This window comes from Anas acuta, chromosome 9, assembly GCF_963932015.1.
Source record: "Anas acuta chromosome 9, bAnaAcu1.1, whole genome shotgun sequence".
NCBI classification, from domain to species: Eukaryota; Metazoa; Chordata; class Aves; order Anseriformes; family Anatidae; genus Anas; species Anas acuta.
In genome coordinates this window covers 13,883,186-13,911,161 of record NC_088987.1, presented here as the reverse complement: position 1 = coordinate 13,911,161, position 27,976 = coordinate 13,883,186, and the positions used below count along the sequence as shown (strand labels likewise).

Genomic DNA, 27,976 nt, shown 5'->3' with positions numbered 1-27,976 from the left:
CAGGGCCAGGAGGTGGAGCCCGGCCGGCCGCCTGCGTTAAGTGGCACCGAGCTTCGGGGAGGGAGCCGAGGTGTGCCCGGCTGCGCGTGGGTTTGGGAGGTATGGCATTGGAGAAAGAGGAGACCAAACCATCAGAGGCTTGAGGACGCAGGTAACTTTTAAACGTTTGTCACTTCTAATGTTAGAATTTTAACCCTGGAAATGCTACTTCTATTTTTCTGCCAATTGATACTGATTTAAAAAAAGATGTAGTTTTCCCATTAAAAAGAAAATGGAGAATTTTCGTTATGCATTTTCCGTTTCCTTGATACCTGTCCCAGGGAAAGACAGAAGAGCTTCAAAATTTCATACTCTTGTCAGTGTGCTTCAGTGTGAGGGAAAAAAAAAAAAAAGGATTGATATTAATAGGTTTATTTTAGGAAAAATATATAAAAATAACATAAATATAACAAGTATCTAGAGAAATGAGACATGTATTTGCCTTTTTATTGCTTCCTGTCTACAGTAATGACCTGTTCCTTGTTTCACTTCTCCTCTCCTTTTAAAATTACAAAATACTGTCTCATACATAAAAATCTTAATGAAAAAGGCTAAGAAAACCTGTCATACTCTATGCAGTACTTTACATATTTCATTGTTCCTTCAAGATTCAGTTCTGGATTGATGTATACTACAAAAGGCTAATAGTTGGCCGTGGCATGAGAAAAGAATCTGTTTATTATCAGAAGCTCACCACCTGACCAATCTTATTTTTACGATCGTTTCTGTCTAATGATACTGCTTATGAATAGATGCGTAGGGAAGGCTTAGGATCAAAGAGTAAACCACAGATTTCACAATGTTTCCTTGGCAAAACAACATGTTGATTTGGCTACTGCACTGGAATCTGCAGACCTTCATTAAGGGTGTTTTTCCTGGGATTACATGGGCTGCCCTCTTCTTTTTTGCCTTCCTAAGACAAACCTTTGTCCAGGACCAGCGATCAGCAGTCGCTGCAGGCTGGCTTAGCACTTTGAGCAGAGCTGAGCTGTCGTAGAGAAGCACACGGCTCTTTGCTTTAGAGCTATTTCAGGTCCAGGAGCAGTCCCATTTTAGGCCTCAGAGCAGGTCTCCAAACCTTGTTTACGAAGGAGTCGGTGACCGGGGCATTGATCTGGGCAGGGATTTTGTGTGCCCTTCCAAAGCAGCTGCATCCACACAGCAGCTGTTTCCACATCGCTCCCTGTCCGCTCATGCCCAGGGCAGCCCCTGCTTTTAGACAAAGGGCACGGGGCTGGGAACTCAGGCTGGGTAGTCCCACCAGTAATTTCTGGAGAACAGGGGGCTTTTTTCTGTGCTGCTCTGCTGGAGGCAGTAAGCCTGGGATTTAAGAACAAACTTGTCGGTTGTCCTGATATCTGCCTTTTGAGAGTCAAGTCCTGTCACTCATCTTGGAGAAACACTGCTTGGCATGGCAATGTTGTTAATGGAGAAAAAGGCAGCTGTGCGTGTGGTAGAAAGGGGCAGTGCCAGTGAGCACACATGGCTGCAAAGAGAGGAGGGAAAAATCACGGAGCACCTGCAGAACTAACTCTTCCCAGATTAACTTTACCTTTTGGGCCTTGTTAAGGACCAAAGTGAAGGCGTATCCCAAACTGTAAGGTGGCAAAGGCCATCTGGAGGTTTGCCCCAGCATCACCGCTGTGCGGACCTGCTCAGCACGTGGGTTGGCTGCTCCTGCAGCTGGCGGCTTGGGACCCGTGGCCACTGCTGGGTCCGTGCTGACCGGTGGGTAAACGGGTATGGGCCTCACCCTGCTGCCGGAGGTGAGCCAGAAGGAGCTGGTGGCATGGATCTGCAAGCACCAGAGATGCTACCAACTGGTAGCTTTGCAAGTCTGAGATTCCCAAACTGGGGACGCAGTGGCACGCGCACATCAGTTCGAAGTCTTGTTTTCAGGAAACCTACCTTATATTCTGCTTCGCTGGCAGACAAAGCTTTTCACAGTCATTTGGACTGGAGAAAGGATTTATTTAACTTGAGAAATGCCTGAAGGTCTTATAGATGAAGAGGTGCAATGCTCCTGCCTATTAATTGGTCCCAGCATTGGCAGATGGTTTGAGGAGAGAGCTATTAAGTGTGGCTGAAGGGCAGAGCTGTGCAGTGCTCTGCCGCAGCGTGGCATAAAGGGAAGGCTTGTGGTGTAGGAATCAGTGAAAAAATGCTATTGCCCTTAATGCAAACATGAAGGAGCTGTGGTTGGGCTTGTGGTTACGGGGCTGGGTGGGAACATTTTCTCTGCTGCTCAGGGAACTGTTTTTGCAGGTACCTCGCTCACTCTTGTGCTAGGCCAGTGACTGCGGGTGTCAGCTCTCTGCCATTCTGCAAGGGCAGCTCCCTTCAAGTCTTCGCCTGTGTGGCTAATGAGAGCTCAAACAACTTTTGTTTCTCTGCCTCATTTTTCTCCCTGAAGAGAAGATCCAGACAAACAGTGGCAGATCCTGTCCCTGTCTTGCTGGGTTAGGCACTGTTTTCATGTTCTCTTGGTACTTGGTAAGGGCCATAAAAAGGAAATAGTTCCGTGTTAATAGCAGCGGTGATGCAACACTCGTTCTTCTCAGCTTTGGAATTCCACTCCCAGTCTTCTCCCATGCTTGGGAGATGGGAGATACTGGGTGGAAAAGAAGACACTTCCTCTCTGCATGGGAGGACTATTCCCATGGACCTTGTTTTGAGGCTCGTGCAGTGGTGAAAGGCTGCTGGGATGAGCAGGAAGAGCAGGATTTGCATGGGCTTGGAGCCTGGGCTGCCCAGCAAGGACTGGCATGCAGAGGGGGATGCGCAGTGCTGATGGCAGGGCTGAATTGGTAAATGCGTCGCCGATGTTTTGCCAAGTGGGTCTCGTCCTTCATTGCGGTACGTGCTGCCTGTAGCCCTTCTCTGCTGTATTCAGGCAGCTGCTGAGCATGTGGGCGGTGGGACTGAGCCCCAGCCCCAGCCCTGAGTGCTGCATGTGGCCATGGAGGATGTCCCATTCTGCTCCTTGGGACACGGCCTGCGCTCATCCTGCCACTTTGGCAAGAGATGGCGTTACCTGGTGCAGCTGCTGTCTTAAACAGGTGATGGGAGGAGAGGCTGACAGGGAGCAGTCCTGGAAAGCCTCCTTCCACGCTGAAACGCAGGTACCTGCTGGTTATCCACAGCAGTCAGTGGGACATATGGAACCCACAGAGCTTTGGGCAGGATGATGGTTAAAAGCTATTCACAGTCAAAGGAAAGAATTTAGCAAGGTTTGTTGTATTCCCTGTACTCCTTTGAGAGGTCTTTTATCACAGGAAGAGACTTTGCTGTCCCTTTATCCTCATCAAAATCCAGTCTCTCTTTCAATGCTGTTTCCTTCATTTTCACATACTGCAACTTAGTCAGCCCTTTTTCCTGGCATACTCAAAAAGTAAATTCCTCAACAGTTACTGAACTCACTCTTTTGCTCTTCCTCACAAATTGCTGTTAATGTCACCTTTCCTTTTGCTCAGTGCTGACTGTCTGTAATCGTGCTGAATGGCTGCTGCTGCTACTTTTAGGTTTTGTGCCAGCTTGCGTCAGGACGTACAGGGATGTCGTCACTTCACACACCTTTCGTTTCAAAGCTTCCTGTCCACTAAAACTACTAGCAACGCGAGAAGCTGTTCTTCCTGGAGCTGAGAGGTGTTCGCTTCGTTGTGTTGCGCAGCTCTTCGGGACATTCCTGCCTTTGCTTAGGCAGGGTCAGTCATTACCTGCCTGCGTTCTCTACCTTCAACTCTAATGTCTCTTCTCACTCTCTTCTTGCTCTCATACAATCCCTGTGTTGCACCGAGGCTTTTCAATGCTGCTCACTTACAGGTGGTCTCTGTTGCTCTCTGTTCTCCCTGCTGAGCGATCGGTGCAAGGGGTTTGGTGTTCAGTTATCACCTCACTGCATGTTCTCCTCCAGCTTCCTGCACTCAGCTTGTGGTGGCTGTGGCTCGCCTTCATCTCCTCCTTCCTTCAGCTCAGAGACCTTCCTTGAACTTTTTAGGGTAGGTGTCCATGAGCAGTCAATAGCTACTAAAAGAAACCACAGATTGTCTTTGGGTTTTGTTTTCTGTGTGTACGAACTACCTGAGGATCATCGGGGTTCGCTAAATTTTAGAAAAGCCCAATAAGGAGTTCGGACGCTCCCCACAACAGAGGAAAATTCTCAGGACCATACTGGCACAGGACTTCTTAAAATAGTTAACGTCTTCATCCGGAGGAATGCACTGACCCGTTTAGGTGGCGCACTGACTGCATTGTTGAAATGTGTGTGAAAAGTGCCTGACGGCGGTGGTATTCAAATACAACACCGCCAGAAAAACACATGAACAGCACTGGATGCGTGCCAGAATGTTCAAGTAGGCTTCTAATTTTAGTGTAGAGCTTTCCAATGGCCAGCTGTAGATACCTCAAAATCTACAAAATCCCTGACCTCCTCTGAAAATATTGGCCTAAATGCTTTACAAGTCATTTACATTGTTAAAAAAGTATTAACAAAGCTTTATAGAAATGAGTAATCTTTAATAATTGGCTTCATCTTCTCACGCAGTACACAACTGCTTATTTTGAGAGAAATGCTCAGCGCAGCTTGAAAAACAACAACCAATGCCCCTGCTAGCAGAGGAATGAAGACCAATAGGATGTCATAGCAACTCAGCTATCCCTAATTTCGGTGACGTTGGCTTTCAGAACTGGAAGTGCCTGGATGTGACTGCATGCATACATGTGCACATTATGAAACAATTGATTGCTCAATGAGTATTTTTAATTAATATTTTCATTTTAAATGCCCCATTTACCCTCTTCACACAAGGTATTTTTGCCACGTGCAGCTTTGATTGGAGTAAACACACTCCCTGCAGATAGCTCCTTCAAGCTGACTCATTGATATCTTTTTTTTTTTCCTTCCCACGACTCATCCTTTAATCCCTCTTCTGTTTTCTGAAGTGATCTGTACACAGTCGTAACAACCCCAGGAGTTAAAGAATCAGAGGACTGGGGCAGACAAAAGGATGGCAGGTAAAAAGTTCTGTGAGGGAAAAATATTCTTATTAGTCCATGTACTTTTTGGACTTAATATCTTTGTAATAAGTAACGCTTCAGGTTACTAATTTCTCTATCTTCAGTAGGTGAAATAAGTTATTGTAATGCAAATGTACTAAACAAGGTGAAGTGTCTGTTGGTTTTGTTTGCTGTTTACATAGTTCGGGGTCATTCTTGCAGCAGATGAAAAAATTGACTGAACTGTCTCAGTTATAATTAAATGTCCTAAGCAGTTCTGAGTTTTATTGCAGCAGGAAAATGGTTGAAGGCTTCTTTTTTTTAAGATCTTAGTGAAAACAATTTGCATGCCAGAATCGATTGATATCTTCAGTCTATTTTTAGAAACTTAGCTTCTTAATTAGGGATTTTAATTCTGCTTTGCAAAGCTCCAATTTGCCCAACTAGGGGGAAAAGCAGAGCTTATGCAGCCTATGAAAATCTGAGGCTGGTTTGCTCCGGTGCGGATTGAGCTGGGAGCCCCAAGCACCTTTTGCTCCTCCAGTTGGTTTCCCCAGTGGAGGAGCTTTGTCAGGCACCACAAAGAGCACAACACGGCGTGCACTCCCGGTGGAGGGCGAAGGCAGGAACTGGCAGGGCTGGCCTGTGGTAAAGGTACATTGTGCTTGTGATTGATCCCCAGAATTTAGGAGAGCGAAGAAGGTGGCACCTAAGAGATGTCACATTTCCTTTCCCTCAGCCAGAAGTGGCAGTACGGAGCGGGCGTCCTTCTAGGAAGCAAAACGCAGCGTTACCTGCCGGCATCGGCTCCGCAGGGTTGCATAAGGCTCATTTAGTGCCCGGTAATGAACTTAATTTAAGCATGCACGTCCCTGCCCTCGCCTTCTTACTCCGCGCCGCGGACTTGCGAGTTTGCTTATGCTAAAGGGCAGAGCAAAAATAAATTTCCATACTCCCAGGCATGTTCCATCGGCCTGTGCCGGAGCGCGGGCCGCTGTCCAAATAGTTTGGCTATGAAGTGCTCTCGGGCTGCGGGACAGGCTGCGACCTGCCCTTGAAGCGGTGGCACGGGGTCCGGCCTTCCTGCCTGCAGCCCCCCCGCCACAGCCACGCCGCCCTCACACCACCCTGGGCGCTGTGTGGGGCTTCGAAGGGGGGCTCGGGGCTTTGCCACCGGGGAGTGTGAAATAGAGGTCGGGCAGGGCTGGGGCTCGGTGCTTGGTGCTTGCTGTGTACCAGGGGTGCCGGGGGGAGCCCGGGGGGGTCCCAGGACAGGGCCTGCGGGGCGGGGGCCGTGCAGTGCCCCCCCCTCCCCCCTCCCCTCACGGGACTACAACTCCCAGAGCCGCCCGCGGGTCACGTGGTGCCGCCCGCCGGTCACGTGCCCCGCCAGCCCCTTTGTTTTGAGCGGCGCTGGCAGCGCGACCGGCGGCGGCGGCGGGGAGAGGCCCGCACGGCTCCGCTCCGCTCCTGCACCGCACCGAGCGCCCGGCTCCGAGCCTCGCCGCGACACCGGCACCGGCAGCAGCACCGCGGGGCGCAGCGCAGCGCGGCCCGGCACGGCCCCTGCTCGGCTGTGAGTGCGGGGCGGGGGGCGGTTGGCGGTTGGCAGCGCCGGGCTCCCGGGCGCTGGGGGGTGGGCACCGGGCGCTGCGCTGAGGCGGGGGCGGACGGAGGGCGGCGCGGCGCGGCCCGGCCCGTTAGGCACGGGGCACGGCGGCGGAGGGGCCGGCGGAGAGATGGTGCCGTGCCGGATGCCGTGTGTACGTGTGTGGGGATGTCTCGGTCCCACACGCGGGGCCCAGGCGGCGGAGCGCGGGGCCGGGCGGTCCCGGACCCCCCCGGTGCCCCCCGGTGCCCGCGGCCGTTCCGCCGCTGCCGCCTCCCCGCGCCCCCCGGACGGCGAGGAGAGGGGGGGGAGCCCCCGCGGGCGCTGATTGGTCGGGCGGGCGGGGGGAGGCGGGGCCGCGGCGCGGAGCTGGGCGCGGATTGGTCGGGGCGCGGGGGGGCCGTCGCTAGGGCGGCGCGGGGTGAAGGTGAGCTGGAGGGCGCGCGTGCGCGCGGCGCCTGGGGGCGAGGGAAGCGGGCGGCGGCGGCGCGCGTGCGCCTGGAGGGGGGGGGGGCGCCGCCATTTTGTGCTCGGGTCGGCGCCGCCCGTGAGGGAGCGGGGCCGGTGGCGGCCTGCCCCTCGTTTACCAAAAACTTAGCTTAAAATCTGCACCTGATAAAGGTGTTCTTACTCTGTTGCCTTTTTTTTTTTTTGCCTGTGTGTGTGGCTTTTTTTGGACTTAATTAATCATAGTCTCATGTCCAAATCAGTTCCTGTTTTTGCCTGATGATTTTTGAGGACACTTAAGCTTTTTATGTGTCATGACCTTGTTTATTACTGAATCTTGGCATTCAGAATATTTTTTTTAACCCATAGCAGTGACTTACATTGTAGTAGAAGATTTGAGTGTCATCCAAGCACTAAATTTCTCCTGCAAAACAATAAATAATGGTAATAAATGAGTCCCTAAAAACCGGTATCTTTATATACATCACAGAGAAGGAAAAAGAAATGCTGTGTTTACTGGAGGGAAAGCTTACACTTTTTTCTGTCTGTTTTTTTTTTTTTTTTTTAAGAACTTTGAGCACACGTTGTGGGTTTAGCAGCGTGTTGCAGTGGATAACAATCCCTGACTGGTGTCTGTGGTGTCCGTACACCTGAGACGAGGCACGTGTGCAGGTCAAGCTGTTGGAAGCTGTTAGCCAGACCTGCACTGGAGTTACTGGGATTCGGGATGGAGAGGGGAGAAAACTTCATTTTCTGACTTTGGTTGCGTTGCCTCAGGAGATCTGTTAAAAATACCGTGCCAGGTAGCAGGCGCGATGTTCTGTGGCAGTGCTGGGGCCTGGGGACGGTCCTTGCCCTTCCCCGGGGTAGCCACAGGTACCCAACACCTCCTTTTTCTCCCTGAACAGATGGTCGCCAGTCCTGCCATGCCACACAAGCGCCAGCGTTGACCTGAGAGAGCAGCGGGTGCCGGCACTGGGTGGAAGCCACCTCCCCTGGCAGCAGCAGAGGCTCAGCTTCAGGTACTCTGAAACTGCACCCTTAGGGCGAGCTTTGAGGGAGAGCTCAGGCACGCCTGCTGACGAGCTGTTTGTCAGCAGCCTCGCCTCTGTGCGGGCTGCACGTTTCTCCTGTTTCTCTCCGTCAGTTCTGCTTCTGAGCCCAATTGGCTCTGCGATTAAAAAACAAAACCAAATCAGCCAGCACGTGGTTAGCTGTTGACAGAGCTGTGGAGGAAAGGGGAGGGATAAAAAAACATGGGGGTGTTGCTGTGGGGGCAGGATGAGTTCAGAGTAACAAAGTAATTTGTACAGGAACAGTTTACTGATACAAGGTGTCAGGGCAAACATTGTGTGTACCTGGTTTACTGACCTCAGAATGACAGCTACCCTGAGGTTATTTCTGAGGAACCTCTTCTGTAGATAAGCCCACAAACAAGGTAGACCTTAAGGAAGTAGAAGAACTTGATCTTCAGTAAACCCAGCTTAGTCTACAGATGTGTGTGCAGGTAATATTCATGTAAGAGCCATGTCGTTAAAGCATTTTTAAAACCTGTTGATGTAAGTGTAATTATTTTTTCCTTTCCATTTCTTTTGAATAGATAGCATTGATTTGTTTAAGGTCCTTTCTTGGTGTCCCTTACTCAGACAAGCAGCCCAATGCATTCTGTTTTTTTTAATATATCTTGTAATAATTTCCAATAGTTGCCTTTAGGGATTTTTTTTCTGCTTTGTCTAAACTTACTGTAGAGATCTCAGTATGAAAGTTACCCCAAAAATGTTTTCTAATGCAGAGTCTGCAGGCATGTGTAGTTACCTTTGTATACACTGAAGATGCAGCCAGGTATGTCTTTTGTCCCCCTTTGTGTGTTAGACAGCTCAGCATCAGGCACAGATTCCCCTCTTCTCTGCCAGCTATGAGACTGAAAGATGGGGCAGGCAGCTGGAAGTAGTGGCATTTTAAGACTGCCAGAGCAAGATTTGCAAGAAAACTGAACTGTAGGCATGTCTGATGGAGCTGAACATGTGGTAGTGTTATAGTCTTACATAATTACTTAGTTTAAGCAAACCGACAGAAGTAATTAACTGGGTAGAAATCGAATCCTAGTATATACAAAACCAGTCCTTTCTGCAGTGGAATACAACTCTTTTTCCATTCTGGTCTCTTACCCATGATGACATGGTATTTATCCCCGGCTTAATTTTTGCTCTGTGGATTTTTTGGTCTCTCATCTCTTTAACCCATTATGGCATTTAAAAAACAAACAGAACCACCATCATTTGCTGACCAATTTTGTCTTATTCCAAGTTCCCAGCATAAAGGTGATGTTGCTTCTTCCAGTGAGCAGTCTTTACCCAGAGGCTTTATTTCTGTTTGTAGTGATTGCATTATGCAGTTCTTTTAAGACTTTGAACTGCTCACGTAATTGATTTTTTGAACATGTTTTTTCCCCCTCTCATGCAATATGCCAGTGTCTTGTTTCTGATTTCAGGCTAGCTTTGCTTTGGAAAAGCTCCATTAACTTCAGTGAAATTCTGACTTAAAACTGACACCAGAATCAAGCCTTTACTGTTTGTTTTCATAGGTCTGTTTCCCTTTTCTACTGCTGGTGCTTTGTTTCTGCCCTCTTTCTCACTCTGAGTAGCGTGGAGTTAACTGCAGATTGAGCCCTGTGTAAGGGTTAGGGTGTTAACAACAGAGCCGTTGAGAGGGTGGCTGCAGCAGTGGTGGTTGTTGTTCTTGGTTTTTATGTGGCCTGCGTCATTACGGGGTAGAACAGTTGTGAAATATCTTGGATAGAGTATCTGTTGCAGATCAGGCTGTGGAATTATGCCTTGTTAACTGATTGCCTCAGAGATTATACTGGATATGCTCATCACAACAGTGTTTTTCAGACAGTGAAGTGACACTTGATCTCATTTTAATTCAAGTTAAAGGAAGTATTTTGTAGGATAAATGAGCTGTACCAAGAATCTGTGTAAATGTGTGTGAGAAATTCTTTATGGAAAATGAGAATTCAGAAACATCTTTTCTCAACAAGTAGATGTATAGCATGTATTCTTGGTCGTTATAAAGACAGTATCTTTTAAAGGTGCTGTGTTCATTTAAAAGAATGTTTTTTTTAAAGGAACAATGCCTTCTTTTTTTGGGTATTCTATATTAAGCGATGGTGCAGCCAGATTTGGATTGGGTAATTGCAGCTCTGAAAGACACTGGCATGTCAGGAAATGAAAATTGAGTGAGGTGCTAATGTTTACTGGCTGTAAGTGGGGAATGAGGGAAACTGAACATAATCTCTTGGATTATTTAGGGAATAAATACTTCTGTAAGTTTTAAAATAATTCAGTATATGTCTTCCTAGACTTGGAAGTGTGTTTGGAGTGGCATCTGTGTCAGCCCCATGTGGGCGTTCTGCCCAGCTTCTTGCTGCCTCAGTATATTTTGGTGGGCAGTCATTGAGTTCATTTTAAAGTTCAGGAGAGGCAAAGAGCCCTGTTGCTGCTTGATTGGTTGATCATGTTACGTCTAATATGCAGTATCTGCAGAATCAGCTGCATTTTCTTTACCTGAAAACTTGAGATTTGGCATTTACTAACACAGTATTTTTGCAACTTCAGCACTCTGATAGTATTACTGTGTGTTTGTGTGCTGGGGGAAGTTGTACACTATGTTCTTGAAACCGGAAAGTGAGCAGAAATGTTGCTAGTAATTTTTTGCTAGTAGAAAACAGAAAATCCTGCCTTTACTCAGTAAATTGCCCTTGGTCCCAAGTTTCAGTATTTTTTTATGCAAGTAAACTTAATCCTTTCTCCATTCTGTTTTGCACATTAGTGGTTTACACTCATAACTGATTAAATCTTATCAGTGAACTAACTTCTAGGTGTAAGGAACAAAAATGTAAAAACAGTTCTTACAGTCCAAGTTGTTCATTGAGGTAACTGAAGGTTGTTAAACACTAGTGTTATAAAGCTGTATTATGATCAATATAAATCACTCCTTTATTTTCATTATTATCTCAACTGAATTTTTATGTTGCAAATTTAATTCTTATTTTTTTCACCTTTTGATAGTGTTAAGTGGAGGCTCCAGCTGAAATGAGGATTACACTGAAAGAATGAGAAAAGCCCGAGCTCTGAATCTTTATCCAGGAAGGCCCTTGGTTTCTGTCAGTAAAGTGATTTGCGAGAGCTGAGGCCTCACTTTATTTATCTTGAATGCTAAGGCAATGCCTGCGGTGCTGGGACAGACAGAATTTGTCATCAATAATGCCTGTGCATAATATATGTACATTGCATAGGGTATGGTTTATATTTAACACACAACAGATGATGCTGCATTGCCCTGCACAAGGTCATTTGCCCTGTAATATCTGTCACCTCTAGAAAAGGTCAAAACTTGTGCCAGTTATTAGAGTGACCAAACAAGTGTCTTGTCTAATTATTGTGATGTAGAATATACCAAACTGAATACTGAAGTGTTTTAATTTTTCAGACCGTAGCACTGCAAAGGAGAAACTCAGACAACTTTTCTCAATGACTCTATAGCCAACTAATGTAACAATGGTACTAATATTGGGACGCAGACTGAATAGAGAGGATAGTGGGATACGAGATTCCCCTGCAACCAAGCGGAAAGTTTTTGAAATGGACCCAAAATCGTTGTCAGGCCCTGAGTTTTTTGACTTCTCCTCGGGATCATCACATGCTGAAAGCATTCTCCAGATCTTCAATGAATTCCGAGACAGCCGGTTGTTCACAGATGTCATTATCTGTGTGGAAGGACGGGAGTTTCCCTGCCATCGAGCAGTTCTCTCAGCCTGCAGCAGCTACTTCAGAGCGATGTTTTGCAACGATCATAGAGAAAGCAGAGAGATGTTGGTGGAGATCAACGGCATTTTAGCCGAAGCCATGGATTGCTTTCTGCAGTATGTGTACACTGGCAAGGTGAAAATCACCACAGAGAATGTGCAGTATCTCTTTGAAACATCCAGCCTCTTTCAGATCAGTGTTTTACGTGATGCCTGTGCCAAGTTCCTGGAGGAGCAGCTGGATCCCTGTAACTGCCTGGGAATCCAGCGCTTTGCCGATACGCACTCGCTCAAGACACTGTTCACCAAGTGCAGGAACTTCGCGCTGCAGACATTTGAAGACGTGTCCCAGCATGAAGAGTTCCTTGAGCTGGGGAAAGATGAGCTTATTGATTACATTTGCAGTGATGAACTGGTGATCACTAAGGAAGAGATGGTGTTTGAAGCTGTCATGCGCTGGGTGTACCGGGCAGTTGAGTTGCGAAGACCAGTGTTGCATGAGCTGCTGACACATGTCAGGCTCCCACTACTACACCCAAACTACTTTGTTCAGACTGTAGAGGTGGACCAGCTGATTCAGAACTCCCCTGAGTGCTATCAGCTGCTGCACGAAGCCCGGCGGTACCATATCCTTGGAAATGAGATGATGTCTCCCAGGACTAGGCCACGCAGGTGAGGAAATAATTTTTTTGACTTCTTCCTGTAATAGGAGGACACAGTTTGATGTACAGATATTTGGTATACACTCCCAGAACAAAAATATTTTTCAGACAATTTTATTCTCTGTTCTGGAGCACTACAGTTACACCTGTGTACTTCCCCACAACACATGAAGCCCACACATGTCTACAAAATAGAAATAAAGGAGTTTTTTTGCATAGATCGTTCCGTTGCTATGGAGTAAATGACCACTCGGGTAAGTTCAGCTATTTGACCTTGTAAGTAAAATATTTTCTGAAGGTTAATGTTTGCTGGCTGACATCTTATTTCATACAGTGGTAACATCTTGAAAACAGCTTACTATGCTGTAGCAAGTAAACAATTCCATTTCCCAAACTTCTTTCTTTTTATAACAGTTAAGTGCACAGTGTGCCAAAAAGGATATGGATAAGGATATGCATACAGAACATGTTGCATTGCGGAATGCTTTACGAATGGAGTAGTATAAAAAGTTGCAGTAGACAACAGAACAACAGGTTCTGAACTATAAAGAAACTGTATCTTTCATTTTTAAAGAATTACAAAACAGTTCCTGAAATACTTCATACTTATTCCATGACATTTGAATAATCCAGTATTACTGCTCCTTAATAATGTGTCACAAAAATGCAAATGGTGACTGAATTTGCAAGAGGAAGACCATACCTGGCATTTATGGTCAGTGGTGGCTATGATCCTCCCCCTGCCCCCAAGAGAACTTTCCCAGTAAGAGCTTTACCTCTGCCTGGTAGTTGACATGACAGTTTGTTAACTCCAGCTGATTTAAATTGCAGTTTTAAAATCATGTGCTGTGCTGAGGTGATGCAATGATCTAGTCTGGACAAACAGTTAGATTGTGTTAGGAGTTACTCCTCTTTGTTTATTCTTATTCTTAGTCATACGTGGTTGCTGTGCGGTGACTGTGCAGGAAACCTTAATTTTTTTGGCATGTGTTACAGGCCTTCCTATAGGGCAAAAAACATTTGGAAACCATTTGTCCCATTAGTGGCTTTCCAGTCTTGAATCCTGCTGTGAGAGAAGAAATTCCTCTTAAACTCCTTGCAGCCCTGCTGTCTGGCTTTCAAAGCAGTATGGTGCCATGGAGGGTCGAGGCTTTTGGTTTACTGCAGGTTGGCAACTGGTGAAGGCAAGTCTCAGAAGCCTTCCCTGAGCTTGGACCTGCGGGGGGAGGTGTGGTGATCTGAGAGCTTAGACCAAAGACCTTGTTTTGTGAATTGGAGGGGGGGCTGCATCTCGTGGTATTTGGCGTGGTGTTTGTAAGTTTATTATTCACTTTGATAAACAGCGAAGCACCTTTGCTTAGACCCAAAACCTTTCTCAGAGTACATGGTATATGAATATGTACCTGGGGTTCTGAATAGACTCACAATGGCATTCCCATTTGTAAATTCAATTCCTTGTATAATGCAGGTGATTTTGGGGTGGGTGTCTGTGTTTTCACTGCTGGACTTAATAAGCCACACTGAATTTGAGTAGGCAGGAATGAGAGAAGTAATTTACAAAGAGACACTGGCTGGCCTCCCAGCAGGATTTTTTCCCCTTTTCTATATTACATTCATGAAATAGTTCTTTGTCATTTGCTTCTGTTGCCTATTTGTTTTGGTTGCCTATAGCAAAAAGAGGTCTTGTTGTAAAACAGTTACCAGGTCCCACTTTGCTGATGTTCTCATCACACCTTTTCTGGGTGTTTCTTGTGGTTTTAGGGAGGAAAGGACACTGGGAAGGTTTTTTCTTTCTTGACTTCCTCTAAATATTTTTTAAATATATGAACCCTTTCTAAAGTGAAACTGTGCAGGATCAGAAGCTTCCAAACCAATGCTTTTACTGAAACTTACAGAAATTAATTGTGATTCCTTGTATGGGTATATATGCAATTATGGGTAGAGTGGATTCTACATGTTTCTTTTTAGGAGAACAGTGTAGATTGCATTTTTGGTTAACTTTTTTTAAGCTACTAAAGAGTTAACTTGAAGTAAACAAAAGTTTAAAATATGGGGTAACCTGCTCACTCTTTTAATGTTGTATGCCACTAGCCATTGTTGACAAACACACGAGGTCTTTCTGAAGTTCTTCCCAGTTACATTCATGAAATGACAGTGACATCTTGAGGTTGTCTCACTCCTTTCAAGTCTCTTGTCCCCTGCTGGCTGTGCTGCACAGCAAATCTCCAAGCCAAGGTGAAGCAGCAAGCAACAATGATTTTCCATATACAAAACAAAGCAGGCTCTTACTTCTGCATGGCTCAAATTATCTTCAGATTTTCACATACCCATGAGTTCTTTAATCACACAGCTCCTTTAAAGATGTCTGGTGTGAATGTTCACTTTAACAGGTTAGGTGTTACAACTTTTATACATCTCAACACATTCTTTTTGGCTTTTAGTAAAGTTTTAATGTAATTCCTTGTTTTTTCTCCAAGGAGATGACTTTATTTCACTGCACGTTTGTCATCCCATTTGCTACACAAGTGAATTAACAGGAGAAAACGTAGTAACTTAAAAACCTTGTAACTTATCTCCTGAGTTTAAAGTGTTTTCGAATGGAATCTCTTCAAATTACTGGAAGTTCTTCAGTCCAGCTAACACAGTGATGGTTTGCATTGTCACCTGGGCTAAAAGTCTGCATACAGCTCTGGACCCCCTTGGAAACCTCTTTTTGTGATGTCCTGGATTATGATATTCTGTTATCCGTCTTCCACTCTTCCATTATCTGACCCCTAAGTAACCACAGGGTCTCTCCTGGAGTCTCCTAAGTGCCTGTCTTAGCTCACCTCTGATACTCTGCTCTCACTGTTACCTTTGAGTGCTACAAGGAGGGCTTCTTGTACTGCTGGCTGAGATCATGTCTTCTCTGGGAATGGCAGCTTCTAGTCTCCGTTCATATACAGCATTAGTTCTTTTCTGGCATTAGATGTTGCCTGTATGTTCTTTGTGTGTATTCCCCCCTATGCTTTTTTAATTGATGTGTCCTCTGTCACCTACTAGAAGGCTTTTTTGATCTAACTTTAAAACCTCTGCAGTACAAGGCTCCTTTAAGAAGTAACAGAAAATTTTTACTTTTTTTTTTAACTGAAGTAATTATATGGCTATGTAGGTAATAAAATTTTGAGAAAACACTATTCCTGTGGATTTAAAATATTCTACTGAACTAATATTTCCTTTAAAGAGCAAAACTCTCATTGCAATTCATAAAGAGCCCTATCCAATCCAAGTTTTTTCATTTAATTTTAAAATAAAGATTGCTAGTCTAGCACAGTAAGCTTTTCATTAAAGCAAAGCCTTGGTTCTAGTCTAAAAAGCAATCAACGAACAAACATCTTCTGTATGTGCAGTTAGTTGATATGTTTGGGCTTGCTTCTAGGCAAATTGAGACAGATATCTTGCTCTTGAGAAAGCTCTTTTCTTTTTCTGGGTAATACTTTGCTGGCACAGAAAGTTCCCCTCCCTTAATCTTTGAGAGATTCTTTTCAGAGTCGTTCCTCTTAAAAACAATAACAGTAAATACATAGAAACCAGGAACCTGTGTCGCTTCAAAGCTGAGCAGCTGAAGAGAGTGTTTCTTCTGACTAGTTCAGGTGCGTAAACGTGCTTCCTCTGTTACAGATCTCCACTGCATAATCTTATAGTGCATTTTCATTTATTGTTGTCTTTATGTAAAATACTTGGAGAAGAAAGTGAAATGTAACTTATGATGTGTGGTGACAAGGAAAATAAGAGCTATTTTTGTTCTTGATGCTTCAAAATGGGGGAAATGACATTGGGTTTTATAAGCTAGTATGTGTGTAAGTCCACATATTAGGAAATTTGGATACAGATCATGAGATTTATCTCAACTACAATCAAAAGGAGATTTTTTGAGAGGAGACTGCAGTCCGCAGCAATGATACAAATGAGTTCTCTCTTCATTTAGACATCAAAGTTAAAAAGATCAAAGTTGAAAGAAAACACAGGACAACAAAAAGGCTTACTAAAAATCAAGTCAGTGTTGCATTGTTATACTTGGTTAGTAGACGACAGTCCTTGAAATAACTACCAGCACAGAATTCTTTTTAAAAAAACTTGAAAAGAGTAGATTTTGAGAAATGCTAATAACTTACAGGTTTTAACAATTAAATTGAGTCATAATTTGATTTGTATGTAAAAGATGGTACATTCAAATGTGGATTAAAATACAATGAGTTTCTATTACTGTGAATATGGAATATGTATAATGCAGAAGGATCAGGCTAGTTGGATAAAAAGAACATGAAACAGAATTTTAAAAGCTTATTTGTATGTACTGCAGACTGTCTAATGCTAAACTTTTCACCAAGTTCTAGTTCTCATTTTATGGGTGAATTTTTGTTTTAGCATTCCTTAATGTCTCAGTCTGTCACTACACTTACTCTTCTATATTTGTGGTGCTTTTTTTTAAACTGCATTGTTTCTAGGATTTTTTTTCTCTCTTCTTTATTTTGATGACTCTGCCTTCAGTTTTCCTTCTCCAGGAAATAACCTAAACGTTTTAGAGGTGTTTTAAATTGTGTAATACTTGAATAATGTGAAGTGCTATAAATTTCATAACATTTGATGGGAACAGGGACTGGTTTCAGTGTGAAGAATAGATAATTACAGTTCTGCAACAGATTACTCACCTAATTGTCTAAGACCTCGAACATTTTTCTGATATCTCTATGCACCCAGAGTCTATTGACTGTGGGCTTCCTGTATTTTTAATTGTTGGGATTTCTTTACTAGACTACTCTGCAGTGTGACTCCATGTATGAAAAAAAAAAAAAAAGGTCTGTGTGCTAACATCTCATATAATGAGACAAGAGGAAGCAATGAAAACCTGTCATAGTTTGGGGGGGGAGTAGTTAGAGGAGAGAGGGATGGTATAGGAGCAAATAGTAAGCTTTCTGGTTATTACTTTTTAAGCAGTTTTTGTAGACAGTGCTGTTTGACTTTCATGTTCTAATAAATAACATTAACATCTTAGTTTTCTGTTTTTGCTTTTTTAGATCAACTGGTTATTCAGAGGTGATAGTTGTTGTTGGAGGCTGTGAACGAGTTGGAGGCTTTAACCTGCCATATACCGAGTGCTACGATCCTGTAACAGGAGAGTGGAAGTCGCTGGCTAAACTTCCAGAGTTTACCAAGTCCGAGTATGCAGTGTGTGCCCTACGGAATGATATTCTTGTTTCAGGTGAATAATCATTTTGACTCTTTTGATTTCAAGCACCTGAGTTGGGGATATATTTATGCCAGCCTTTATGGGAAAATGAGCAATGTTTTAAGACACCTCTCATTCAGCCTTTTAGGAAGGGTAGATGTTATGGTACAGCTGATAATTTAGATATTAAGTACCATATGTTAGTTTAACCAAAGAATCTGTCTCCCTTTTGTCATTTGAGCAAAACTTCCACAAAGAAAGTGGATGCATGGATCAAATAGAGGGTAACAGCTAAGAATGTGTCATGAGGCATGAATCCTTAAGATAACTGTTTGGAGTGTTTCATCCAGATAGTGATACTGAAGGAAATCTGGGCAAAAAGCCATTAGATTATTTCTTGAGATTTGAATGCATTTTAGTATGATATCAGCATGTTATGGTTCACAGAAGTAAAGTCATAGAATCATTCAGGTTGGAAAGGACCTCTAGAGCATCAAGTCCAGCCTTCAAGCTAGTGTTGACAAGTCCACCACTAAGTCATGCTATTAAGTTCTACTTTTACATGTTTCTTGAAGACCTCCAGGGGTGGTGACCAACCACTTCCCTGAGCAGCCTATCCCAGTGCTGCACAACCCTTTCAGTAAAAAAATTTCTCCTAATATCTGACCTAAACCTCTCCTAGTGCCTCCCCTTGAGGCCATTTCCCCTCAGCTTCTCACTTGATGCTTGGGAGAAGAGCTCAATCCCCACCTCACTACAACTTTGTTTCAGGTAACTGTAAAATACAGTAAGATCTCCCTGGGCTGCCTCTTTTCCAAGCTAAACAACCCCAGCTTCTTCAGCCACTCCTCATAAAATAACTTACTGTATCTTTTTATTTTTTTAAATCCACTGAAACTGATTTTTCCAATCAAGTATAAAGATCTGTATTGCTGAAACAGGATATAATTTTATTACACACTGTGGAGGGGCATGTTGGAAGTTGACTGTTCTCATTCAAGCATGAATTTATTCAGATTGACATATTTGTTTTTAAAGGCGGAAGAATCAATAGTCGGGATGTTTGGATTTATAACTCTCAGCTTAACATTTGGATCAGAGTTGCCTCCTTAAATAAAGGCAGATGGCGTCATAAAATGGCTGTGCTTCTTGGTAAAGTAAGAGAAGTATATTTATAATTTATTTAGCTGTGATATTCTACATGTATAAGAAAATAGTGGAGAAAAACATACATGCACATATTTAGTTTTACCTTGTTGCACTCCCTATCAAATCATATTTTCAAATAAAATAATGCTTTAAATAACTGTACTCTTGATCAGTCAGATGCTATTCATGGATATGAAAATCATGTTACTTGTCAACAGTTCTTTGATCTTTTCATTGAACTGATCTCCAAGAAGCAACTTCCTTGCAGGCAAACATATATCAGGATTTGTCCATTTCAAAAATGCTTTCAAAGTTTAATGGTTTATGTAGTTATTTAAAGCAGTACTGCTTTCTGTTACCCATTTCTGTGCTCTTCTATTTACTATTTTATATTAAAGTTGAATATATTACTACGAGAAGATAGAAATTTTTAATGTATTTTAAAGGCATACATGCCTTTACGTAAAAGCAACTGAATCTGTTAATGAAACTTAGGGAAGGTGTGTGTGTGTTGCCCCTTGGAGCATTTCTTTTTAGAAATGGAACAAGTGAAGGGAAGAAGGTAGACACAAATGATAACGAACTCTGCTTCTTAAGTATGAGAGAAGCAACAGGAAAGAAAGGAGACTTATGAACTGAGAAGGAATATCTTTGTAAGCAAGGTAGGGGGTGAAGAAGGAGAAAAGCAAAGATATGTGCAGGTGGACTTTTTGCTGTTGCTGAATGTAATCTTTAACAAGTGAAATGCAGAGAAGTGCCTTCTCTTCCAAGTGCCATTCAAGTAGCAAGCTTCTGTGTTTTATAATGCTATGCTTTGGATGTCTGTTTGCAGTATTCTTCCACGTCTGACTGAATGGAAACTCACCTGGGAGTTTTTAACTATTATAAAGAATATGGCCTACCAATCTTTTTAATAATAGTACCCCTTCACTAATATAACAAATTAGGATTTCTGCAGCATTAAATTAATTGAATATTTAAATGTAATAACTAATAATGAAATAATACTTTTCACCACTTTGCATAGGTATATGTTGTTGGAGGATATGATGGGCAAAACCGCCTCAGCAGCGTGGAGTGTTACGATTCATTTTCCAATCGATGGACAGAGGTGGCTCCCCTTAAAGAAGCTGTGAGCTCTCCAGCAGTCACAAGCTGTGTTGGCAAACTGTTTGTGATCGGGGGTGGTCCTGATGACAACACGTGCTCTGACAAGGTTGGTTAACTGGGGTTGTATCTTCTATCCACAGTAAAGGGAAATGCTGGCTTAAAAATACATCGTGCTGAGATCTGTTTTAATCAGTTTGAGTGGGGGATGGAATTACAGTACAAAAATATGTAGTAGAAAACATTAACTAATATTTTGTGACTTGGTCTCATTAGTGTGCTATTACTTGGTCTCTGTCATGGGTACTGTCACTGGCTTCATGCATTAAGTGAGCTGTGTGAATGCTTATATCAAAGTGTTGGGAAAATGGTGTTAAATACAGTGCATATAAAGATGTTATTGATATATGGACCTAAATTAATATTGACTTAATTCTCTTGGTGAGTTACTGATTCTTGTTATAATCTCTGTGGGTCTGCTGTGTTGTAATTTCAAGTAGACTTCTAATACCATGTGCCTGTTTGTTTTCAGGTTCAGTCCTACGATCCCGATACTAATTCTTGGTTGCTCCGTGCAACTATCCCTATTGCGAAAAGGTGCATTACAGCTGTGTCATTAAACAATCTGATCTATGTTGCTGGTGGTCTTACCAAGGCAATATACTGCTACGATCCAGTTGAAGACTACTGGATACATGTACAGAATACATTCAGCAGACAGGTAATAAACACTGAAAGATTGTAGATGCCTGAAAAGTAATTTTTTTTTTACATGAATATATTGACAGGAAATGAATAGAGACTTGTTTAGCCCTGGCAAAATTGCATCTCTGATTCTACTTCATCTATGTAATTCAAAACCTCACAGAAGAGTTTCTAAACTAGTAGTGTTTCATCTGAATGTCAGTTAGCCAGCACTATCTTTGTTTGAGAGCAGTTACTGTTGGATGACACTATAACAGTATGATAGATAACATTTAAGTGTCTAGAAATTGATCTCTGTCAAGCTCCATTACATGTTGTTTTTTTAATTTAGATTGAAAATAGTACTTTCCTTTAAGTTGATTAAAGCCTTTCAATGCAACAAAAAGCATTGAAGGATGTGTTTACAGTGTGGAAAAAAATACTATTTAGCATGAAATATCTGACTTAAGCAGTGAGAGCTGTATCACTTCAATTTATGGAATACTTGGCAGCACTTAAAAAAAAAGTGTCCCCTCAGTGTGTGTGTGTGTTGAGTTTTCCCTATGTTCTTTAATATCTGACAATCACCTCCTCTGCTGTTCCTACCTTGACAAAGATGTTTTTTTTTCTTTCCCTCTCTTTTCTGTTTTCTGCTCAGTTCTGTTTTACTGGTTTTAAGGAAAAAATAAAACTCTTAACTTTCTTGTCTCAAATATGACATAGTGTTGTCACCTCCTACTCATTCTTTCTTAGTCATGTTTTTATCTTATCCCCTGTTTACATCCCTCTTTATCTGTTACTCCTCCAAAGTGCTTGTTCTCTTTTTTTTTTTTTTTGCATCAATAGTACCTGCTGTGGTTCCTTTTCTGAAAATCTTTTGTTATCTTTCCCCTTTCATTATCTCACCTATTTAAATGGTCATCTGAGTATGATATTCAGCTGTATTCCACTGTATCCCTTGAGTGAGCTACATAAATTGAAGGCTTGGACCTGAAATAGCCCTTTCTGTAGGATTGTGTTGCTGCTTTCCCCAACTGCTGAGCTTTCTGCTCTTCTTTTTTTAGAAAATAACAAACAGTCTGTTTACAAATGGCAGTTACAATGCTGTCCTTCAACTGGGGTAGACGTGCAGGAATTGAGATCTTGTTTTTTTCAATAATCATGTATTCACTTGTATATTTTGAAACAGGAGAATTGTGGCATGTCTGTGTGTAATGGAAAAATCTATATCCTTGGTGGAAGACGAGAAAATGGTGAAGCCACAGACACTATTCTTTGCTATGATCCTGCAACAGGCATTATCACAGGAGTAGCAGCTATGCCCAGGCCAGTATCATATCACGGCTGTGTGACGATTCATAGATATAATGAAAAAGGCTTTAAACTGTAATTTTTTTTTTTTCTTGGGGGGGAGGAGGAAATGGCAGGATTGAATCCAATGGTCTGCTGCAAGACGGGTTTTTAAATCCTGAAGTGGGAAAATGCCCTTTCCTAAGTGTCATGAAAATTGTATCCTGTGCCTTTAAAAAAAAAAAGCAGGGGTTAATTTAAATTAAAACTAGTCTACAAATCTGTATAGTTAGAGTATGTTGTACTAGTGATCAGAGAGGTTGCCCTATGTGTGTTAAGTAGTTAAAATCTTGGAAGCTTTTTGGGAAAGTGCCTTCACAAGCACTTGTGCCTGTGTCCTAAGAAGCAATACCTACAAGGTTTCAGGTTCTGCTAATTGAAAAAATATGTAGCAAATAAATTTTCAAAGTATCTAGTAATAATTACAGTTAAGAAAAAGCTTGTCTAATTACATATGCAAAGCATTCTTACAAGCAGATTATTTGGCTTAACCAAATAGATTTTAAGATCATGCATGATTTGGGATTTAAATAAAAAGGGGGGAGGGGGCGGAGGGATGATTTGAGCTACATAGGACAAATATTAGAATACTTGAGAAATGCTTTTCTCTGAAGGAGAACAGTGACATCTTGGTGGTTTTGTGAGCCACTGCAACATACTACAGTGCTGATTGCATACCTTAACACTATGGACCTTATTCATAGTGTTACTAAATGCTTGTCAGAAGTACAAGGCTACATGACATGGAAAACTAGCGACTACTGGGGTGCAGGTATGCATCTGTGAAGCAGATTTGGAATCCTGGTTTTTAACTTCCTGAATAATATGACTAAAGCCTGGAAGTTGCTGGGTTTGTTCTCTGCTCAATGTGAAGCATCTCTAAACTACTCAAGGAATAAAGGAAAGAACTTTGAATTCTACCGCTTTTCTGAATTGCATTATAAATTACCTGGTAGAAGAGGTAGGAACTCAGGTTGTACCCTACAGCTTACAAATTGGTCTTCCAGATCTGTCATTTGCAGAGATGGTGGAGTTACCCACCAAGTATTTTCTGGCCTTCCTTCAGACAATCACTCAATTCGACTACTGTATAAGCTGCTTGGCCACAGATGGAAGAGGTCCTGGAAAGGTCCCTTGTGTCACTAGAAAAAGAGCTGTGGAGCTGACCACATAGCCATGTGAGGGTAACTCCCACAAAACATGTTTGGCTAATTTTGAAGCCTAGAAAGTGCCTGTATTTCAACCCAGATTTTTTTTGTAGTAAAGGTATTTCTTTAATCTTTAAAGTCCTCCTTATATTTGTGTACTCTGTCTCATAGTTCCAGTATAGTTATACAACTGAGGCACAAATTCTTGAGAACTGAGATAGCACTTGAGAGTTGGAAAATGTATAGTACTTTCTATGTACCAGTTTGCTATTAATCACCAAAAAACTCAGGAACTCCCTTTTAAAGGAATTCTGAGGACAGCAGCCAGTAGGGAAATCGGTCAGTGCCAGGGCAGAGAAAAATGTAAGGCTCCTGCAGAAGCACCCTGGCCTCAGGGTTCTGGTCTACATGCTTGCTCAGGAGGGTGAAAACAAGCACCATCTCTGGAACGTCGTTTGTTCCTCTGGACTCTCTTCACCATCTGTTTTCCCAGAGTATTTCTTCATGAGATGGAAATTCTGACCCTCAGTGAAGCTATGCCAAATTGGGAGTCGTCATTTTCAGTAACATATGGTCGTGACTTTTAAAGAGCACTAGGAGCTGCACTTTTGTGATGCATTAACTTGTAACCTCAGGAAAGGATGAAAATAACAGTTTTGGGCTGAATACCAAACGCTGCTTTGTATATGTTAAGAATATTGATAAAATCTCTGCATGTCAGTGATGTAATTAGGAAATGGGTCCCTGAGAACACATTCACAATGCCCTGAATAGGAAGCCATTTGGTAACATAAGACTTAAATTTAATCCTTTTCTAAGTTTCTTGTGCCTGCTTGCCAAGTGTTACTTTGAAAAGGTTATTTCAGTACCTGTGAATAAGGTCCATCAATAGCAATAGTAATTGCCCAATTAATGATGTTATATACTAACACTGTATAGTTTGTGCTATTGTTGTAAATGACAATGTAAAAAATGATAGGAGCACTTCATTAGAGATGCGGTTTGAAAAGTATTCTCCCTTCCTTTGATTTCCTTCTCGTTTGTATTAAGATGTGTGATGTTGATTGTCATGCTAAACTGTTTTTAAACATTCTTGATTCAGCGTCATTTAATGTATAGGTATCTCTTAACCTGGTTATAATACTGCACTATGTAAATACAGCTTTTTCTGGTTTTGAAAATACAGCTATAAACTGAAATTTCTTAATTATGTACTGCTGCCTATTTTTGAAAATGAAAGTGTTTAATGAACCAGTAAATGCAGAAATGTAAAGAGAAGCTTTCCTCTACAGCTACAGTTCTTGAACCTGTACTCAGTGCTGAACAGTTAGGCGTGGAGTATTGCTGAAAGGGCAGTTACTCATACTATGATTTCCTCAAAACAAACAAACAAGTCTTTTGGTTTGAATCTGTAAGTAATTTTCACTTGTAACCTGCTCTGTTTAGAACAGTATTTTTAGATGTACTAGAATTGAACAATTCAACTTTGGTTTAATGAAAATGTACTGCTTTCCTAGAAGGATGCTTTATTCAGGAAATTGCTTTCCTGAGTCACCTGTTCTCTGATGCATTTCATTTAGGTGTAGATGGATTCAAAGATTAAAACTCTGACTTTTCTAGCTGATAGTTTGTGGTTGAGCAGTAAGTTGTGTTGTTTGCATGTTTTGTTGTTTTCCTCTCAGCCAGGAGAGAAAACTGAATGTCTTTCAGTATAATCAAGACTTTCATCATGCATGGTAACAGGTTGGCACCAAAGCAGGGCCACCTGTTTAAGATGTAATTTGAGCTTAACCATGCACAAGAAGAGGGGATCAGGTGTCTCCAAAGTCACACCTAGAACAAAAATCAAGAGTTGGCTATTATCTCACTCCACTAAACAGATAAATGTTACGTGTTTCACTCTTAAAAAGAAACCAGAGTGAATGTTTTCCTTCTCCATTTTGCTATCCACTACTTCCTGCTTGAAACTTCATGAGGCATCCTTCTATTCTTAGCAGTATGATCTTAACTGAGAAGAAAGGTGATCTTGCCTTGTGGCCTGGGTTTGAGAAGGCTCTGTATGGAAAGCTTGAGTATTGTATTGCAGCGTAGCCCATGGCCACCTGCTTTTGGACAGCCTCTGCATCCCTTTGTCTCGGTTGTCAAGCATACAATGCTGCCTGATAATAATTTGGCTTAGCTGTAGGCTCCCCTCTTAGTACTGCCTAAAAAGGCATAACTTGTGGCATCTCTTCCATTTGTACTGCTAGACAGTTAGTTTTACAGTATGGGCCTCATGTACATTTTGTCAATTAAGCTCTGTGCTTTCCAGGCTATAGCAGCAAGAATCCATAGTTGTTTGTTTTTAATTAATTACCCATGCAATTCTCATCAAAGGCTGCTTATTTCATGGGTATCTTTAATGCAAATGATGCTGATATGGGCCTTTATGATAATTCATTCAAGCTTTATAAATGAGGTTTTTACCACTGCAAGACTCAGAGGCTGCTGACGCAGGAACTGGAGGTGCTCACTTTGACAGGCTCACAGAGGAAGCTTTGATTACCTGTGCTTGATGGTCACTTGTGCTTGAGAACAGGGGCACAGCTGGCTGCTCCAGCTTCTTCCTCAGATAGCTGAGCTTACCACCTATTTATTACCACCTATTGTAGATGAGAGCTCAATTTATTCTGTTTGTTTTATTTGATGGGCAAGGACAAGAGAAAGCAGTCTCACTTGCTCTCAATTTCCAAGCAAGGCACAGGGGTGTGCTGGAGCTGCGCCTTGTAGCAGGTAGGTAGAGCTGTGAACTTGCTCCAGCTCCACAGAGACCACAGAGTAGCTTGAGGGGAGGATGACAGCAAGAGAAAACAAGGGATTGTGCATTTTCTAGGTTTGCTGAACCAAGACATTTAGGATGTTCAAAGACATCTAGGATGTTCAGCTTGCAATTACAGATGCTGGAACTCAGTTGGTAAAAAATACCATTTATTGAGACTCCTAACTCAGATAAAGATGCATACTTGGTCAAGGGCTTCTAGAGGCAATGTTCAGGAAATGCAATGGTTCATTTCTCCTACTTGCCTAACTGGACAAGTATATCTCTTATTCCATGCCTGAAGATGGCAAAAACCAATTCAAGAGCATTAACGTGTGATCACTGTGAGGCAACATGAATGTTTTTGTCTGAATGTAGACCTGTGAATACAAGAAAGTACAAATCAAATGTTTTGTTGTGCCTGGTTAAAAAATCTGATATATAAAGGTTCTATAAAGTAGAATCTTTTTCAGATGAGATTTTTATGCAAAAATTTGCTATCTGATTGGGGGCCAAACAGTGTTTTTTATTTATGTATCTAGTATACAAGTTTCCACAAGTTCCATGATTTCATATGGCATTAATAAATATCCATCTCACTGTCGTTCAGTTTATCATGGTCATGTCAGTGCTGCGAGCGTTACCACAAAACAGTAAGCAGCCTCATCCTGGCCCCAAACCAGATGCACCATGTCCTTGTGTCAGCTTCTTCCATAACTAATGCTATGCATAAATTTGTTACTCAAAGTATATAGCCCTGATAAAATTACTGAGAACTCTACAGGAACTTTTTTCTACTGAAATGCTCCAGTCTGTACTCCTGTTTATGTGCACATCCATGTGTGAATAGTTTCTTGATCATTTTATGATAATACTGTTCTGAGTAAGGCATATAAAAAGGCCCCTTGTACAGCGTGTTGATAATGTAATTATGGCTTCCTTTGTGTCATTAGTTCCAAAGAAAATAACGCGTTAATATTGAAAAATTATTTGTGCCTTGAATTCACTTACATTTTTATCTGTTGTGAAAAAGAGTTTGGATTATTCTTCCTGTTTATTAGGATCGGTCTTACTATCTGGACTGTTGATGTCCTTCCAAGAGAAATAGAACGGTTAAACCTGTTGCTTAGATTGCACCTAGAATGCTTTCATTATTGCAGTGCTATGGCAGACTGAATCTAGGGAAATTTCTTTTTTTCTCTTTGCTGTTTTCAGCACTCCTTAGTGACAAGATTCGAGTTCAGTCTTTGATTTCCTGTCCTTAATATGTACAGTTCTCTGTTTCTGAACATGCTGACTTGTCAGTTGTGAGCATCTTGTTCAATATACACCATACAAAGCAGTAATATGATGCAGCACAGCAATAAGCGAAATCAAGAGACTTGAATGTAATATACTATTACTAATTTCATTTATGTAAATGCTAGACCTATGTGGGTCATTCCCTTTTTGGTGTACCTGTAGCACTTTGGATGAATAGGAACTACTTGGCCATGGAAAGAAAGTTTACCTCCTGAACTTTTATCCAGATGCTATTTTTCTCTTCACTTGAAATCATGCTTTGATTTGACTGAAGAAAACAGCAGTTCGTGTTTTTCCTTGCCAGTTTCTTTATTAACTGAAACGGGAAAGGTTAAGGTCTGCTGGGAGCTGATCTCGCCTTCAAGGACGATCTGGTGCAGCACAGATTACACCTGGAGAAGCGGCGCAGACGGCTCGGTGCGAGTCATGGCGTGTACATCTCCAGGTTGTGCTGACAGCAGGAGCGCGACTTTGTCATGTAGTGCAATCGCAATAACATTTACCTGTTACGTTTAAATGTATTTCTTGCATAATTCTTTGAAAGTTGTGTTGTATTTTTTTTTTAAGTTCAATGTACCTAATAAACAGTTGCCTTTTGAATAGTTGCCTGTGCTTTACTTCAGGTCTGAGATCCAGGGGGCGGCTTGGGGGGGTAGGGAGGAAATTCCTTC

At 42.3% G+C, this 27,976-nt stretch overlaps 2 protein-coding genes across 4 annotated transcripts in view; one reads left to right on the top strand and one right to left on the bottom strand.

Annotated features, from left to right (window-relative positions):
- Nucleotides 1-1,802, bottom strand: part of PLEKHB2 (pleckstrin homology domain containing B2) — a 367,257-nt gene extending 365,455 nt beyond the window's left edge. Inside the window, exon 1 of the mRNA XM_068692918.1 lies at nt 1,793-1,802. The gene's annotated coding sequence lies outside the window, so the exon portion shown is untranslated. The remainder of the gene's footprint in view (nt 1-1,792) is intronic.
- Nucleotides 1-27,905, top strand: KLHL24 (kelch like family member 24). 3 transcript variants are annotated; one of them, XM_068692911.1, is made up of 8 exons: nt 1-151; nt 7,999-8,112; nt 11,582-12,569; nt 17,617-17,801; nt 18,807-18,925; nt 19,945-20,133; nt 20,557-20,745; nt 21,898-27,905. In XM_068692911.1, exons 3-8 carry the CDS (start codon nt 11,650-11,652, stop codon nt 22,096-22,098), a joined length of 1,803 nt encoding a protein of 600 aa, XP_068549012.1. In that variant the 5' UTR covers nt 1-151; nt 7,999-8,112; nt 11,582-11,649; the 3' UTR covers nt 22,099-27,905. The 3 variants fall into 3 exon arrangements, with proteins under 3 accessions (XP_068549012.1, XP_068549014.1, XP_068549013.1); XM_068692912.1 differs by lacking the exon at nt 1-151 and adding an exon at nt 6,582-6,610; XM_068692913.1 differs by lacking the exon at nt 7,999-8,112 and having other exon boundaries at nt 43-151.
- Nucleotides 27,906-27,976: the final 71 nt, after the last annotated feature.

Bases quoted from the DNA above. Each gene is read 5' to 3' on its own strand.
- KLHL24 (XM_068692911.1), top strand. From the start codon at position 11,650: ATGGTACTAATATTGGGACGCAGACTGAATAGAGAGGATAGTGGGATA. The intron at 12,570-17,616 runs GTGAGGAAATAA...TTGCTTTTTTAG, and splicing joins CCCAGGACTAGGCCACGCAG to ATCAACTGGTTATTCAGAGG. The intron at 18,926-19,944 runs GTAAGAGAAGTA...CACTTTGCATAG, and splicing joins TGGCTGTGCTTCTTGGTAAA to GTATATGTTGTTGGAGGATA.